General features: G+C 40.0%; 1 protein-coding gene across 4 annotated transcripts in view; it reads left to right on the plus strand.

Annotated features, from left to right (window-relative positions):
- MAD1L1 (mitotic arrest deficient 1 like 1) overlaps nucleotides 1-18,069 on the plus strand; it is a 379,577-nt gene that overhangs the window by 100,731 nt on the left and 260,777 nt on the right. For all 4 annotated transcript variants that reach the window (XM_030002286.2, XM_030002288.2, XM_030002287.2 and 1 more), the window contains one exon: nucleotides 16,789-16,933. In XM_030002286.2, the coding sequence (XP_029858146.1) occupies nucleotides 16,789-16,933 (145 nt within the window). The remainder of the gene's footprint in view (nucleotides 1-16,788; nucleotides 16,934-18,069) is intronic.

An 18,069-nucleotide genomic window follows, 5' to 3' on the forward strand; every position in this document is an offset into this window, starting at 1 on the left:
AAGCAGTGACTGAACTCATGAGTCTCAAATTTTATGCAGACCAGGGCCTTTCCCCACCCCCCCCTTTGTTGTCTTTTCAAAGATCTAATAGATTCTTGAATAAAGGGTGCAAAATTGTTTCTTCTTTTACATCTAGTTTTTCATCTTTCTTGGTTCATTGAAAGATATTTTTCTGATCTGCATTCATGTTATCATTTGCTCCCATAGGAGTGATTAGATTGTGCCAAAGCATAGAGCGCAGAGTCCTTGAAGCAATTGAATGAGGAAGACGACTCACTACAAGAAAAATGCCCTGGGACATGAATTGCTTTAATTAAAACCTTCAGGCAAAAGTTAGAAGTCTCAAAGTACATCTCATGTAAATAAGATGGCAGTTTCTTACTGCTTTTTAATGTTGTTTGATGTGTATTACAGTCGAGCAAATCTGTTTTCCAGTAGTTATACACCTACTGTATAAATTTGTATTTTTGTATTTTCATATTGCCGTACAGATGTTAAGAAGGCTGTTTATGCACGAGAGTCAGATTCCCAAATGTAGTATTCTATGCATGAAAGCAACAGTTGGAGGCTAAACACTGTTAAATTGACCGTTAAAAAGAAGTGATTGTACAGTAACTTTGAAAGTGGGATTCTCTCTCATGCATTGCAGGAGTGAACAGGTTTCTCCAAGACCTCCAGTGATTTTATGCATAGGAAAAGCCCAATCAGAGAGATCAGTCAGTATCTAAAAATATATCAAAAAATTAATCCTAAGACTTGCTACTTTTGCAATACTGTGCAAGATATAACGGTATAGCTATTCTTTTTTAATATGCATTGATAAGTAATGCGTGTTTGTGTCTATATATATACACACACAATACAAATATACATATATTTCAGGTGCAGGATTTTTCTAAGTCTTCACTAGCAGTGAGATGCCAAGCTCTCATTTGAGAGTTTCCACTCAGTATCCCACTAATGCTGCAGTTCTTTGTCATGCCTCCAGTTGCACTGGAGAACAAAATACTGCTCCCCATCTCTTCTCCCCCTCGAAATTTTCTTGAGGGATACTGCCTGATACTAAACCTCGGGAATAATGACAAAAATGATTCATTATTATTAAGTTAACCTAGATCATATAGGGCTTGACTTCTTCTGTCTGCTTTAGTGAGTTTGATGTGTACTTTCCTTCCAGAGAAAAAGAAAACGTAAATTCTGCACAGAATAGCTGTGGGGTTCTCTTTATAAAATGTCTGCTTCTGCTTAAGTGGGCTGATGGTAGATTGGAAGCGTTTCATTGCTGCTGATGGCAAAGTGATACTTCATACTTCACTGGAGATTTCTGAACTCCATCACTCCTTTATTGCTAGGAGTCCGTACGGCTTGGTAGATGAAGATCAAGACTAGAAATAAAATAAAATTTAATTAAAAAAAAAAAAAGCCAAAATTTCAACCCTACCTTTCAGGAATTTTTCTGCCTAGCAGTGGAAGGCTTGCTCACCTTCTGCATTAACATTTTGCCATTATTGAAATGGCTACATCTGGCTTCCTTACACACTGAGAAACAGGTAAATACTTTTGCGCTATTTGGGATAAATGAAGTATAATTTGGATATCTTGCTTTAATGTACAGGTTTAGGCACAGACCTTCCTGTCAGCAGGGCACTTTATATCTTCAAATGATGTTCAACTAAGCGTCATTATTAGCACTCAGGCAAACTAAATTTATTTGTCACCAGTGTATTCCCATACCCATTAGCATCCCAGATATTTGCTTTGTGAATTTCCTTTATCAAAACTCCTAGGTTATCCTCTGCTGCCACAAAATCCTTCAATTGCCTTTCTTTGGACATCTGGTGGTATTAATTGCATGGTGGACCTCAGACAAGAATATTCTGCCCAGTTACATTTCTGGCTACTAGTGTGGCAGCAAGTATTATTAGTAGTTATTGTTGTGTATTGATTTGCATTTTCAAACTGCCTTTCATCGAAGACCATTAATGAGCCATGTAGTGATTAGTTTCTTTTTGAGCAGCTTCAGCAGAGGTTGATGTAAGCAAAGTCGCAACAACCAGCTAGATGTCTCAAAATAGGAGTCCTGGTATCTTGCCGCGTCCCACTGGCAGCAGGCCTGCTTGGCTGTTTTGTAGTCTGGGCTGGTGGTGTGATTTAGGTACAAGTTAGTGGGTGTACTTAATTTTCGTTGTGCCTGTACTGCTTCCTTGTGATGGAAGATCAGGTGTCCCAAGGTTACTAATACTGGTGTAGTGTCTGTCCTGTGTATATATAAGGTCACCGGTTTATGGCTGTAACATAGTTAGTCTTTCCCTCTTGATGTAGACAAGCTAGGTCACCAGGTCCCAGGTTCTCCAGTCTTGTGAATCTTGTGGCTGATGGAACATGGTGTTTTTCTTGCCTCTGGTGAGAAAGGGGTGTTTGCATAGGAGATTTGCTCAGTACCTTGCTGTGCTGTGTAAGCAAAGAATCCTTCTATCAATTCATACAAGAACTAACCCTGCCTTTTTAAAGGTCATTTCTGTCTCAGTCAGCTCTTAAAGTTCAAGAGGAAATAAACTGCTTAGAGTTGGCATTTTTCAAGTCAAGTGTCAACTTTCCAAGCCCCCAAGCCAGTGAATGCGGAGGAAGGAGAGATTAATAAGTGAGCTGCTTGGTTAATACAGTGATTGTGCAGAAACGTTCCCTTTTTTCTTTCCTCTTTATGGGGCTTTGGAATGAAATGGAACATCATTGAAATATCTCACTTTCTCCTTTTCACTTTGCAATGCAAAAGTATCCAAAGCTCTTTAGAACTGCTTCTTTTCTCATTAGTCCACTGACAGCAAGCAGAGAGTTTGTCAGCTCCAGTGAAGTAGGACACAAGGAACATCTTATGACAATGCCAATACCTAAAAGCTCCTTTAACCACAGAATCTTATTATCCATTAAGAATAAAATGCACTTTCAGAAAGCGGCTGAAGGGTGAAGTCTCCAAGCAGGTGCTTGCCCTTAACTGCATTGACGCCTTTTCCCATGCAGGAGACAGTGGATCGATAAGGAAATAAACAGGAAGAATGGGCTTTATTAATCAGGTACAATGGAGGCAGCAGGGGAGATGATAATGGAAGACAGGTGGCAATCGAAGGGCATGCTGAGCACAGAGCATCTACTGGCTGCCAAAGTGCCTGTATTGGATGTGGGAGATGAAGGCTATGGAGGGACCAGCACTGCTAATTGTGATGTTGGGTAACTCCAGAGAGAGCGAGCTGTGCATCCCATTTATTGTGTTGCGTTTTTAGTTTCGGTCTGGGCAACTTTTTCCTTATGTATTTGTTTTGCTGGCCCATATAAGCTGTCATGGAAGGTTTTCAGCCTAAAAATTTCTTCTTTCCTTCGTAAAGGAGTTTGCAAAAATAAACACATCAGCAGCATTATCTTTCTTGCTTTGCTTTCAAAAAAAAAAAAAGTGCCATGGTACAAACTATTTTTTAAAGTGATAGATAAATTAGCCTTGCCCCGTATCTCTGCGTTTTCCAGTTGTATGTTCTTAACCTTCTTGTTTTGGCTGGTACAGCTATGAATTCTTAATGTAGGAATGCTCTGCCTGCCCATCATCTTGTGGAAAATGGTGGTGATAGTGTATTAAGGGCTGTTTTTCCAAATCGCTTTAAAATAGGAATAATTTTCTGTTTTCCTCTGTATGCAGGTGAACACTTGATGTGAAATCTCACATGGTGTTATTTTTTTATGCCCTTTGGGTTTTTATGTAGTGCATGTTTGGTTTCTCTAGATACATATTTAAAAGAAGAGCCCTTTGGAAAATTCGGGTCTTTGAAGTTTTTCTTTGGTAGTCCTACTTGTTATTGTCACCTGAGATCGCTGAAAATGAATACTGTGTGTCTGTTAACCAGAGAGAAGATCATAAGCAGATCTCTTCTTGCATGAGAAGTTGATTCACAGTCCTTTTAATTCCTATTTGCGTTCTAACAGAAATACATGATGACAGGTGCTGTGAAGAGTCCTGGCTGGTGAGGCAGGGCAAGGTGAGGATCAGCCTGATTGTTCTGGTCTGAAACATCTGCTGCTCCACAGATTATGCACCTCAACCTTATCTTTATATGCGTCTGTGGGACGCCTGTGATCTGCAGCCACTTTTTATCTCCTCTTTGCTGCATGATCCTTTTTTGCTGTCCTCTGCAAAGGCCGCACCTTTTGGATAGCAAAGTTGTGGTCTAGTTGGAGCTGTGTTGTACGGTGACCTTTGGCGTGCAACGCGGTGCTAAGGGAATGAAGCAGTTCTCTACAGAAATGCCCTATCCGTTCCAAGCACTGAGAAGACCTGAACACAAGTATGTTCAAATACAATAGACAGTTATGGCCTTAATTCTTACATATTAGGAGATTTTGGGGAGCTTTTGAGTCCCCCCCTTTTTTTTTTTTTGCACATGGGAAGCTTATGGTAGCAGAGACTGATCGGCTGGACTGCTTGCTGCCACAGCCAAGAGCTGGCAAACTGCACCTGTGAGAATAGAATTTTTTTTTCCAGCTACTAATTTATAGTTTGGAAATTGACTATGACTCATGTGTGAAAGAGATTAAATGACAACATATTCACCTAAGAAAATGCAATAAAAATGTGCACCTGATGAAAATTTAAGCTAGATGAGATCTGTTGGTGTGCATTAAAAATAAGCAAACCCTCTTTTTTAACTCTTTTCCCCAGATTTGCAATCAGATCAAAAATCAACCTAAACCAATGAATCAATGCCAGAAACTTTGGGAAAGTCTAATAAAGGAGCAAAGGTACATTGATACTTCTCATGTTTTCCTCAGTTTCAAACTTAAGGATTTCCTGAGCTGAAGGTGATACCGTTTTGTATTTAATAGCCCATGATGAATTTTCCTCCATTAATTTTTTTAGTTCTTCTATTGAAAGAGGCAGCGAACAATTGCTCCTTCTTCACCTCCTGCCACTCATGATTTTGCAGACTCACAATTGTTTTCATTCTCCTCAGACTGCTGTAGCAGAATATAGTGCAGCTAAACATCTGATTTTCTGCATCAAATCAGTTCTTCCTAGTTACTGAGTACTGGCCAGAGTAACACCTGACAGGGGCATGAGACTTTGGGTGGTGAAGATTTATCAGGGCTGGTCTTCATTATTTTCCATTAGATGGAGAGGGGAGAAATGATGCCAGTATGGTCAAGTGAGTATTAAAAGGCACAATGGGAGCAAGAATGATTGCTGTGTTAGAAATGCATGCCCAAATCACTGTGGGCTGGGAGCTGGGAAGTGAGCAGATGAAGCAGAACTGATCCTGGTGTGACTGGAGAGTCTGACAGATGCCATCCCTTCTTGGGAATGACACAACACTTGGTATTGCTTTGCACTGTGGGAAGCAATGTTTGCAAACAGCACTAGTATCCCACTAAGTATCTCTGTAATTGTGTGTTGATTTTGCTACGGAGAGATTCCCATGAAGGTGAAAAAAGGCTGTGCTTCTTCCATATCCCAGGAAAGAGAGGGATGAAGAGTGCTGAATCAACCACTGTGTCCAGTAATGTCTCGTAAGCAATTCCATAGGAAATTGAGGCAGATTAGCCCAAAGGGAGCTTTCATGCAACCTAAATTAGTGGCTGTTGTGTGACTTCAGTGGTGCTGTTGTTTGGCTTGGAAAGGAAGAGGTGAGTTCTGCATCCTCTCAGATACACACATGGTGCTCCAGGTATAGATGTGATGGTATGAGCTGTTACAAACCCTACAGCTGAGACACTCACTGATTGTGCAAGGACTCCTACTGTGTTTTAATCCAGTGTAAAACTGCTGGGCTAAAAGCACCACGGAAACAATCTTAACGCTTGTGTGATGAATCATGGCGCTGCACTGCGGAGGGCAGAAACTCTTCACACCACACCTGTTGAATCCACGCTGGACTGCCATCCCTTCCCTTCAGCATTTCAGTATTTGCACATGGAGCTGGTTGATGCGCGATTTGTGATACTAACTGGCTAAAACCAAATTACATTGAACAGAACTGTTCCTTTATGAGTGGTACAGAAACAAAATGACTTGTTTGCCATGTCTTTAAATTCATTTCCCTATCACAACTTCACCCCAAAATAAAGCATCTGACCTCTCTGCTCATCTAGTGATTTTGAAACCTGAAACTGCTGCATAAAGTCTATTTACATGTTCACCTGACTGGTTTCTGCATAAAGTATTCATTACAAAAAGATTGCATAGCATGTAGTATTGTTTTATTAAACATCTAAAAATATTGATGCAGAAGAATTGATGTAACAGGACTATAAATGTAGTTGTTCTGGCAGTTCTCCTTCCACAGTGACAGCTTTATTCCTCTTGCCTTACATTCGTTTAAGGGTTCTTTGAGCTAATTTGGGGGACAGAAATTAGAGGAAGGTCTAGGTAGGTCTCTGTGCCCTGCAGGTAAGTCCTAATAGTGTCAGCAGTCCAGTGCAAGATTCAAATAGTGCTGTGGATTTCTGGGTGGTAACAGGGAAACCAAACATCAACAGAATGTTTTAGGAATAAGGTTAGCAGGACTTCATTAGTAAGTCTGATCTGGGCATATCCTTTTCATGGGGAGAAATCACTGCTTGGAAACATTGTGTGAGAAAGCAGTTTGCCTCTGCTCAGCTGCCCAAATGTACCGGCTGAGCAGAGTGAGAGTGTGCAGTTGTACAGTATTTCTTGGGCTTATGGAGAGTGGGGCTGCAGACCTGCTGCAAAAGGAATGGCAGATATTCATGGTGTGATAGTCTAGCTTGGAAAGATCCCAGTCTCTTTAGTCTCATTATCTGACACCAGATGGCTGGAGACCAGCTCTTCTCTGCTTTGTGGGTCTGTGTGTGCTTATATACATGCCCAAAATGGATGTATATGAGAATGAAAAGTAATTTAACGGGGATGAAGCTTACTCCACACTGGATGTTTTGGGGGCAGTTTCAGCTAACTCTACTGTTTTTCCTCATTCTTGTTCTTAGATACATGTTCTTGCTTTTATGTTTTTTTTCAATTTTAAAGTACGTCTTTGCCCCATATGGAAAATAGGTACCTGGAAGGCAACATCAGGGTTGCAAGGTGAAGCTCTCAGAGGGTAGGAAATGCCAGAATTAAAGTCACCTGATGCCCCCTTAGTCTAGTTTCCTATACCATACAGGATTCCTGTTTCACTTGGCAGAGATGGTGGATTATGTTGACTTAATGAGCAGCTATTAATGTTTTTCTACTGAAAAATTTAATAATTTATTAGTTATTTCTTATGCTAGTCCTGTTATACCAGATGCAAACCAAGGAGAAAGTGTAGCCTTATTTTAGCGATGCCATTCTGGAATAGTTAGAACTTGTTCTTTCAAAACACTTAGCATTACCCAAGGCTTATGAGTAGGTGCTATTGATTTCAGCAGTAGTATCAGTGCCCATAATGACTAAGCACCAAGGACTACCTTTGAAAAGTTCATGGTATCAGCTGGGAGCTCTGGCATAGGCAAGAATTGGAACCAGGTTTTTTTGGGAGACTTTCAGTTGCCTTAATGTGAGACCATTCTCTTTAAGCAATTTCTGCGCTTCATTAATCTTCCAAATTCTGCAGCAAATGAGGTAGAGATCCTGCAGAAAACAGGTGCAGTTAGCAGCGAATCCTGATTTGTTATAAGAGCATGGTAGAAGAGATCGTACATTACCATGTCACATCGTTTATGCCCAAAGACACGGTGGCACTTGGAAAATTCATGGTTACAGGTCAGGTTATTTGGTCATGGAATTTTTAAGACCTTTGCAGTCTTAATATGCTTCCATATTTTGGATTTAACAATTAGCAGGTCTGTTACAATGCTATGCTTAATATGGCTTGGATCATGGTAGACTGCTTTGACGTAAGTTGAGTCAAAGGAGGTGGGAGGCGGATATGAGTTGAAGTTAAATTGGTGCTTGTGAGAAAGAAAAGCCAAGAACAGCAGTCTGTCGGAGTGTTTGTCATAGATAGCTAAGTGACTTTTCAGCTATTCCTTTACTTTTATCTGTGCCAATGTCCCATGGGTAAGTGCTAGGGGGTAGTACTTAATTATTTGAGTTTATTTGTTGTCAACAAGTATCCATTACGAATTCTCTTCTGAGTCCCCAGTGAAAACCTAGACAGGTTTTCATCACATAACCTGGAGGGAGCTTCACTGACAAAAGCCTGATGCTGAAATGCTGCGCTGTAGCTTTGAATTTTAGTGAGAATTATGGTGGGGGTCCATCACTGAATTGTTCTGCAAGAAATATTTTAGACAATTGTGTTTCTGTAAATTCATTCATGTAGTCTTAGATTCAGATATTAAAAAAAAGAAAGTGACTGAACAGTAATGCACAATACTCATTTCAATACTCATTTCACTGTGGAGTACAGTAATGCACATTGGAAATGAGGTCTCATTGGAAAAGGTAATTTGAAACAGATCCGCAGAACCTTCACGAAGCTATAATGAGTCATGAGTCTGTGAGGGCTCACTTGTTATATTGCAGTGGAGGGTTTAATGTTTTGTTTTTCTCATCGAAACACTTTGACCCTCTTTATTTTATTAAGATAAGCTATTATCTAACTGTCAAGAACCTAGAATTTCAGCAGATTTGTTTGCTGACAAGTTGGTTCAGCACAACCATTCTCCTACTCACGTCTTTCCCTATTTCAAGCAAATTTTCCTTTTTTCACTCCTCTTTATCAGTCCTTTATCCTTTACAGCTCCTCAGCTCTCATGCTGCCTATTCCCAGATGACTTTTCTGCTCTCATGATAAGTATTGGTTTGAATGCATAACAGAAATTGGAAATACTCTTAGTCACTCGTGATGTCTGTGCTGTGTTGCTGTGCTTCACACCAGTGCTGGAGAGTTGGGCCCGTGACTTGACAGCTTGCTGGGAGGGAGAATACTTATCGAATTCAGAGCATTTACAGGAGATTTTTTACAATGCACATTATACTGGATTGGGTTGAGAAAACTATGTGGTGCCTTCACCTCACTTCCCACTTTTGACTGTGCAACAAATTGAAATCCTTGCCACGTGTATTTGGGAGTGAGTGGGGTTGGTGGGGAAGGATAGAAGTAGAGGCTTTATCTCTGTAGTAAGGGAGAAGCCGAAAAAGACTAGTACAAAAAGAGTGAGAAGTTTTGACTTTCTTCATCGTATTTGGGCATGGCCGTGAGTTCATCCAGCCCACAAGTGTGATTATAGATTGGTAACTGATGGGGCAAACTGCATTATTCATTATGGTTCAGATTGAAATGAAATCATGGAGGGCAATTTTCTGTCTCACACTTCAAGGTCAGATGAGAGTATTTATTATTCCCTCTCTGTTTATCTGTGAATGCAAATTGAATTTAGTGATTCAAATTGATGAAATGTTAGAAATATAAAACTCATCAGAGCCGACATGAAGAGAAATTACTGGGTAGAGCTGGCCAGTGACTTCACCATCCCATGTACAGGCCTCTGCTTTGATTAGTAATTATTTCAATCTTTGGGTTTTCTCATTCCCAGTTTTGTTTCAGTTGTTGTCATTTTTATTTTCAAAGAAAAAAGTGTAATAACACTTTGAAGCATTTAGAATTTGAATTAGATGATGTAAATAAAGCCAGCTGCAGAGAGGATGCTTGGATCCTGGCTGGAGAAAAGGTTTTCTTTCAAAATTCTTCCTGGGGGTTGTTTTTTTGGAGCTTTTTTGTTTGTTTGTTTGTTTTCCTCCCTCCTGTGACAGTTCCTTTTCTCCAGTATTTTGCTCCCTTGCATTGCACTGCATGTTCAAAGCTGGCATGGGGTGTGATGGGGAAGGGAGCAGCCGTTTGCCATCTTTTGGTGCTGAAGCTCCATGCATTTCCTTACTGACATATCGCCCGCAGGCTGACCTTCCTCACCAGCCAGTGTTTTTAGGAGAGCAAAAACTAGGAACTGCAAAGAGGACCAAATAAGCATGGCTGTCTTATTGAGATAATCGGAGTGGAGATATTCTGTTCCCAACCCACTGTAATGCATTTTGAACAATTTAGTGAACATCTTGGCTCTGTTCGGTGTATCAGTCTGTGGTCAGCAGGCATTGCCATAGTGTGCGTCCTGTTTTCTGCAGGGTTGGCAAGACACTTTTAACTTGTACGGGGGGGATTATTCTTATCTCAGAGTGGGAGTGGAAAATCCTTATCAGTGAATGCTCTTTAAAAATAGGCAGTCCTCTGTAATTGCCAAATGCCACATACAAAATTATGATACAGAGATAGATGATACGTGCTGTGCAGGCTATATGCTGTGTTCATAATTGTAGAGGACTGTTGTTTTTAACTCCTGCTTTTTAATTACTTGCATTTTATTAAGAACGTTTAATATTTGCTTCTCTACCAAGCACTGCACAGGGAATCAGTTTGCTCAGGATGCAAGTGTGTCTAACTTCTTGTTGATTCAGAACAAGAGCCATGAGCATTTGGACATACCAAAAGCCCTTAATAGATTTGTCTACATAAGCTATTATAAATCACTTTGTGTATTCAACTATCAGCTTGATTTCTCCTGTAGCCAATTTTACCGAAGATGGCAGCATTTTCAAGTTAGTAAGCATACAACAAGCAATGTGGGTTCAGGAGTTTTTAAATACCAGTAAAAGTTTTATTCGCCAAATAAATGCCTTTAATAGAAGCTTTGGCCTTATGAACACTTCAGTGTTGGAGGCTTAGAAAAAGGATATTTATGCCTGTAGTTATCTCACCCTTGAAATATTTTACATTGCAGAATTCAGTGGTGGATGTATTTGACAAACTATTCATGTTTCAACTTAAAAGCAAAACAAACCACAGAAGTCTCTCATTTATTAATTAAGACATTGTTTTTATTCTCATCTTGATGGTGGATGTGGAAAGCATGTTTATTAGCGTGACAGTAAATCTTGTGTCGAGTGGCTGATTAATATCCATTCAGATAGAGCCACACTGGCCTTTGCATTTTGGCAATGCTCCTGTTCCTGGTTCCTTTGGGTTGTGGTCAGCGAAGCTGCGTGTGTTGCAGCAAGAGTGTTGACCCTGTAATGAAAGGAGCAGAGGGTGCCTGATGTGAATTTCTTTTAGTAAATCCTAACTCCTGCCAGTCAATTATGGCTATTGTACCAGGGCTGGGACACAAAATTTGTGTTATTTCTGTTCTATAACTGTTCATTTCTGAGCCTGATATTTATGCTGCTGGTTAGGGAGTAAAATTAAATACAGTCTCAACGATAAAACATATTGTCAGTGTACCAATAAAGCTCCGAACATCTGTCTGCTTCTTACCCATTTCATCTGTCCACACTAGCAAAATAATTCTCTTTATGTTGTTCCCTCATTATAAATTCAGTATGATTCAAGTCTTCTTTGTATGTAGAGCAGCAACACGGTGTATGAACTGCTTATTTTTGAATGATTTGTGATTTATGGAAGCCTAATGATGGTGAGTTACATAAAAGGTCTTTGAGAAAATACAAAGTGTGAACCAAGAGAAAGTTTGCAGATATCTGCTGAAGACTTGGGAGAAATAAATAGCAAGAGGAAAGCTTGTCTTCCTACTGACTCTGTAGACTGTTTCGTGTAGTATTTTCTGTAGCGGTATTTCATATGGCTCTCTGTAAGGCACAGTGCAAGCTTTAAATAAAATATAGCCCATGTGATTACTGCCACTAAAGATGTTAATATTTTGTATCATTGTTCCTTTTGAATGTAGTAAGCAAATAACAGATAACATGGAAATGTTGGCCTCCATAGTTCCCACTTGTGTGTGTCACAGTAGCAGCGCAGTGTTTGAGAGCAGGGATGGATGCTGCTGCTTCAGTTTATTCACAATTTTGTATGTGAAGAAGAAAGGTAGCAGAACAAGATGCCAAACAACCTTATTTTAATACAAATTAGCACCCAGACCTTTGACTTTTGAGCTGAAATACTTATAGCACTAAAATAATCTCCTCCTTCCTGATGTTTGTTTTTCCTAGTTTACCTGCCTTAAATTTGTTAGTTTAGGCAGCTCCATTCTGCAGCAGTGTTCTCAGAGCTCCCCTCTGTCTTTTCAGCAGCATTTTATAATGGATCAATTTTTTCCTTTTTTAGCATAAGATGGAAATTTTTCTGTTTTGCCAAGCCCCACCTTTTCTTTCCTGTGTCCTGGCCCTTTTTAAGTCAGACTGTTTTTATCATCATCTTCTCCCTTCTGTTTTTCCTTTTTAATTCCCATCCCAGATGGTGGTGGTTCCTGTCGAGGCAGGTTAGGCAGAGGCTGAGGGGGGAAGAAGTCTGTGCCAGAAATTGGAGGTTGGAAGGAGCCTTGAGGGAGGGGACAGACAGGGATGTTCTGCTGCTAGCCACTGGACAATATGAAGACATGCTGGAGTTACCCTGTTGCTACTTATGCCTTCATGTTGGCTTATAAAACCCAGGGGAGACGAACTGCAATGAAAAATAACATTTTTGTTCAAGCTCTCTGTTTATCAGTTTCCGGTGTGGTTTATGGCTTTGTGTGTACTGTCTATAAACGTGTAGATATGTTGAGAAGGCTGCAAGTTGTCAAGCCTCAGGAATGGGTGTGCTTTTCTTCATCCAAATGTCTTGCTACAAAACAATTTCCCTTGCTCCTTTTTGCCTCATTAGCTTGTGTGCTAACCTTTTTATTTTGGACCCTGTCATGAAGATGTTGATAGTTGCAGCCTTTTTCTTTTTTCTGTTATGTATGTGCGATAGCACTGTCATGGTGTTTTCCCTCTGTGCGTCTTCAGTGTTCTTCCCATCCACGCTCTCTGGTTTTCAGTGCTTTCTCTTTGATGTGATCCTCGTATCTGACAGTTGGCCCTGGTATGTGCAAGTGTCTCATCTTTTCCCACATTGCAACATGACCCAGACAGTGTTGCTCTTCTAATTGTCTCTGTGCCGCTGTGCGTTTCTTGTTTTCCTCTCAGGTTGATATACAGACTGGTTCTGGCATCCCTGTTTGCTTTCCCTGTTATTTTTTTAGTATCTCTGAGGTGGTAACTTGGCTACCGAAAGGATGGAATGATTAAAATAATGTTTTATGGATCATTGGGGGGGGGGGGAAAACCTGTCAGCTGCTTTTGTAATTTTTTGAAGGAGATTATTAAAATGTATCTTCTAGCTTCAGTATTCACTCTCTGCTGTCATTGTTCTCAGTCTTTCAAAGAACATTCTGGAAAATGAAGTTTTATCATTAAGATTACATTAAAGTGGATTACAGAAGGGAAGAGCAAAATATGAAGAGTCTCAACAGCTCAGAACAGAAAGATGTTGGCATCTCATTCAATGGGATGTGCAAGAAGGAACATTAATAGGCTGATAAACATAAATGACTTTTTCCCTTTAAGGCTTAAAAGGTTTACTTTGAACTTGCAAAGATTTTTAGAAATGCCAGTTCTCCAAGCTTATGTTTAACAGAGAACTTTGGGCCTACTTTATTTTATTTTTTTTAATGCTCATTTTGAGTGAGCAATTACTTTTGAAAAGCCAGAGGTGTCATCAGTGTGGAAGAAGAGTGCCCAGGTTGAACTTTTAACAGCATTTGCTGCTGGGCACCTACATTCAAATCCTGTTTTGTGTCAATAAGGAACATAACTTTCCTTCTTGATTTTTTTCTTATAGAGACAGTTTATGTTGTATTTGGTGCAGTTTCTGGAAGAATTATCAATCTGTCCTAAGAGAGGAAGAAAGGATCTCAATAATTTGCTTTGGCATGGTGTGGAGAGTTGTAAGGAAGTAGGATTTCATGCTTCCTCTAGCAAGGAAACCTATGGTAACAGAGTCAGTTCAGAGAGTTTGAGTATTGTCTCTGCTTTCATAGACATCTCTGGCATTTAAATTTTATGTACATTAACATCACATGTGATCTGAGGCTGAAGCATAAACAGATGGTGGTGTTCTTTCCGAACACCATGCAATGGCTGAGGAAATTGCCCATTTGTCTCTCTTTGCTTAACTTTTCTCATGTTTTAAAAGTCATTTTCCAACCTAGTTCAAGAGGTATGTGTGTGGCTGAATGTCTGTGCTCTCCATGAGATGTGAATCTCAAATATTTTTCATTATTTCAAGAAGGAAACCTAGCACATATCTCATTTTTCTTTGTGGATGTCAACTCAATCATAATCCGTAAGTCTACACAGCATTTATAGAAATAGGTCACAATATTGGGAGATTAGGAAAAAAAAATTCTCCATTGTCCTATCAAAATGTTTTGCAATAATCAAATGTGAGATTCTGGCTGTTTTGTAGTATTTAATCTTATGTTTGCATTTTTTCTGTTGTTCTGACCCTAATCAGGACTAAGTTTCTTTGATAGAGCAAATAATATTTGCAGTAAGGTTTCTGTAGTGCGATTTGATTTGTTATAACGCAGTTGATGAAGTTTTTGTACCTATATTTACCCTATGCATAAAAAAAGAATATTGTTGAACAAACTCTAATGAATCTTAAGACAGTAGCTGAGGTTACCTAGTCTCACCCATCCGTTCTGCCCTGTATTGGAGGCTGACCTGTTGCAAACCTTCTAGGCTGGCACATATGCATGGGTGTAAAGTCTGTCTTAGCACAAGCTTAGCAAAGTCTGTCTTAGTACAAGCCCCATGGAAAGGGGGATAAGTGTTTTAAGCCTAGGATTTTGAGGCATGGTGTGATGAATCTTCCTGTTACGTTTTAAGATGTTGCCCAAGTTGTGTCCATCTACCGGAAATTACTGTCAGCCTAAATTGCCCCTGAAGGGGTGTTTAAGGTATAGGATACTGTTTTGTGAACTGAGCAGCTGAGGTGTGAGCACATGTTTGCGTTTGCTAGCTATACTGAAAGTGGTAACCTCCAACAAAAGGATGGGCTGGAGACCAGTGGTGGGTAGCTTTATAGTTTGGCAGCCGTAACTTCTGAATGATGTGAGGTTTGTACATTGCAAGTAATCACTTCTTGAGTGACATATATGTGCTTGTGACATTTGACCACTTAATTTTATCCCATATTTCACAGTATGCCAGGACTCAACCTGCTATTTGTTGTCTTTGGATGTTGATTTCTAGGAAATTTTTTAATATGGATTTATTTTGTAGAATCTGACAAGAGTTGATTCTCTACTTCATCCTGTGGAATTCTTGCATTGTTCAATAAGCAAAAGGCTAGTGTTTCTATTAAGTATCCACAAGACTGAATTTGAGATGTTTGCTGAGGTTGGGATGGGGAAGGGAGCATCTAGCGCAAGGCTGGCACTGCTTTATGTTCCATCGCCACAGATACTACTATTGGGCACAGGTTCCCTTTTTAACTGATTAATTAAAACAGAACCAAGGAAGTAGTGGTGCCCTGGTAATGAAATTATCCATTTTTAAATGCAGATTTGAAGCCCTCTTGATGAACTTTCCCACCTGAATACAGCAATGAAGAGACTATTTCACAGTCCCTGATTATTAAATTGGTCTGTGAATGGTTCCAAATTGAACTGGAGCTTTAAACAGGCTTCTAATTAATCCAGTGTTTTAAAGTACATGTTTTTCTTCAAGGAGGAGGTTTTGAGGTAGGGGCACAGCTGCTTGGAGATTTTGGTGAATTCCTATATAAATTTCCCAAGAAGCACAATTTGGTGACCTGGCAGTGCACAATGGACCTGATTTACGCTAAGAGTATCTTTTAAGGTAGTGTTCCCTTTCGGATCTATCTAAACACTATCTTAATGATAGTGCTATTTTATTTAAAAGCATTTTTATTTATTTTCTTTTAATTATAATGGTAAAGAATACCCCTCTGAAGCACTCATAAATTTTCCAGTGTTGTTTTTAGCATCAGAGAAACAAAGATCTTCTGTTCCTGACTAAGCTAGAGATGTTGGTTTTGATCTTTCTAGCTTGCTTGAGGGTTTTTGACTTGTGTGCAATACTTTTTTTCATGTCCTGCTCACTCTTTAAATACTTAGTTAGTGCAGTCCTGGATAAACTTGCCATACTTAAATTATGAACTGACTTTTAACATCACAAGTATTATTTCGCTCGTATTTTGTTATTGATCAAGTACTTTGCCAGCATACTTGATCTGTGATGAGCTGCTTGATGTGTGCCTTGGAACAGCTGTCCATTAGTGTCCCAGCAGCAGAGTGAGTATCTGAAGGGCATGCATGAAGAACATCTGCAGGAATACATGGATAATTGTGTGTCACCATGTCATGCTGCGCAGAGAGCTGAGAAGAGGAGGGACCAAGCTATTTGGCTTAATTGAGAATCGTGTCCACACTGCAAAAGAAGTGCTAATCACCTGGCCTCAGAAGACATTTCTCTTCCAATATAGATTGCTGGCAAGAGCAATGTGCAGGTGGTGGCTGTAATTACTTGCTGAGTATTATCTGTCTGTCAAAGCAGATCATATTAAACCTCAGTTTTACTTCTATGTTGTTAGAAAAAAATGAAAAGATACAGTAGAACCCAAGATTGTGTGTCGTTTGTTGAAAACAAGCATCTTCTCAAAGGCAAACCAGTTGATTTTGAAATAGATATGCAATTACTTAAATGCTTTGTATATGTGAGGTTTCAGTAGTTGTCTTGTGCTGAACAAGAAGGCTGTCACTGGGATGGTTCTCCTCTCATATCTCTTTCTGAGAACGGCTGATAATGAGACTGCAGCTACTCGGTTTCCAGTGGTGCAGCTGTAAGATGACATGGCACCAGCCCCTGTGTCCTGGTATCATGGTGATGCTTCTCCTCTCAGGCTTTTCTGATCTGTCTGACTAAGAGACAGTGGTCAAGATTTCACAAGTCTGTGTTATCTTTCTTAGTGCCCGCATACTAGAGAAGGCCCGGCAGCAGCTACAGGAAGAAATACTACGGATTCAGAGCCAGCTCTTGGATGAGAAGAAGAAACGTGAGCAGCACGAAGCACTGGTCAGACGGCTGCAGAAACGTGTACTGCTACTCACCAAGGTGAGTTTCTAGATAATGTTTGGAAAAGCCCGTGTCCTTATTTCTTTCCTCCAGGTGCAGTCCTTGCTATTTCTTCTTTGTTCACCTCTGTACCTGCTACTACAAAGTTGCTATGGGGTCTTCGTATAGTGGGTGCTATAAGACACGTGAAATTTGTATTTAGGACTCCATTACAATAAAAGTACTAGTTCATCCTAAGGCTTTGCTAGGGTTCCCCCATCCGGGCTCATGCTGTGTTGGCGATACGTGACTTTGTCTCAGGCTTGGCATTTGTGCGAGAGCAGAGAATTGAATCATGTTGTCGCTAGAGTGTTTTGAGCCACTGAAGGGAATTTATAATGGCTTTGGCTGCATTGCCTCCTTTCCTGAAGAGAACGAAACGACGGCACCTTGTCAACTGTTCCTGTGGAAAAACAATTTACAGAGAGTAAGAGATTTGCCTTCTTCTTACGCTGAGAAGTCTGTTCAAATGTAATGGTAGGCACTAGACCAGTAAATTGAAAATACGTTTTAAGATTCTTTCTATAGGATATATCAAAGAAGCCTGCATTATCCTATATCAGGTATGCTCTCGTGATGAAATTCTGTACAATAATTTTGAAGTCTGTAGAGCATTGAAAACTTCATATTAAATTCTGAGAGTGCTCTTTCCCAAAGGGAATAATAATTCTCTGTAGTCAGAATGATAGTTACTTCACTTTCCAAGAATGCTCCTTACAAAACTTCACTCATCTGAGCAATCTCCCTGATGTTATAAAGCTGCTCATGTAAGTAAGCTTATGTGTGTGCATAAGGTCAGACTCAAGTAGTTAGAGCACGTGAAGGGGATCCAGGCACATCACTGTGTACAGGGAGGAAAGATGCTGGTATGGGAGTGTCTAAGCAAAAGGGAAAGGAGCTGTTTGGTTGCCTGTGCTTTAGGCTTTAATTTTCAGTGTCGACTAAAGCATTTTGATCGATTTTAATTGTGCTGCACCCAATTCTGTGTAATTCCGTGTCATTGTTGAGCCAAAGAAGCTGTGATATATGGTGCAGTAAGCAGGGCTTCTTGAAGCATGAAGCAGCCACTTTACAAGAGGATATTCTATCAGATCTTCTGGCTGCAAAATTTGATGCCATGGAGAGTCACATAAGTG

This window comes from Aquila chrysaetos, chromosome 25 (assembly GCF_900496995.4).
Source record: "Aquila chrysaetos chrysaetos chromosome 25, bAquChr1.4, whole genome shotgun sequence".
Lineage (NCBI taxonomy): Eukaryota > Metazoa > Chordata > Aves > Accipitriformes > Accipitridae > Aquila > Aquila chrysaetos.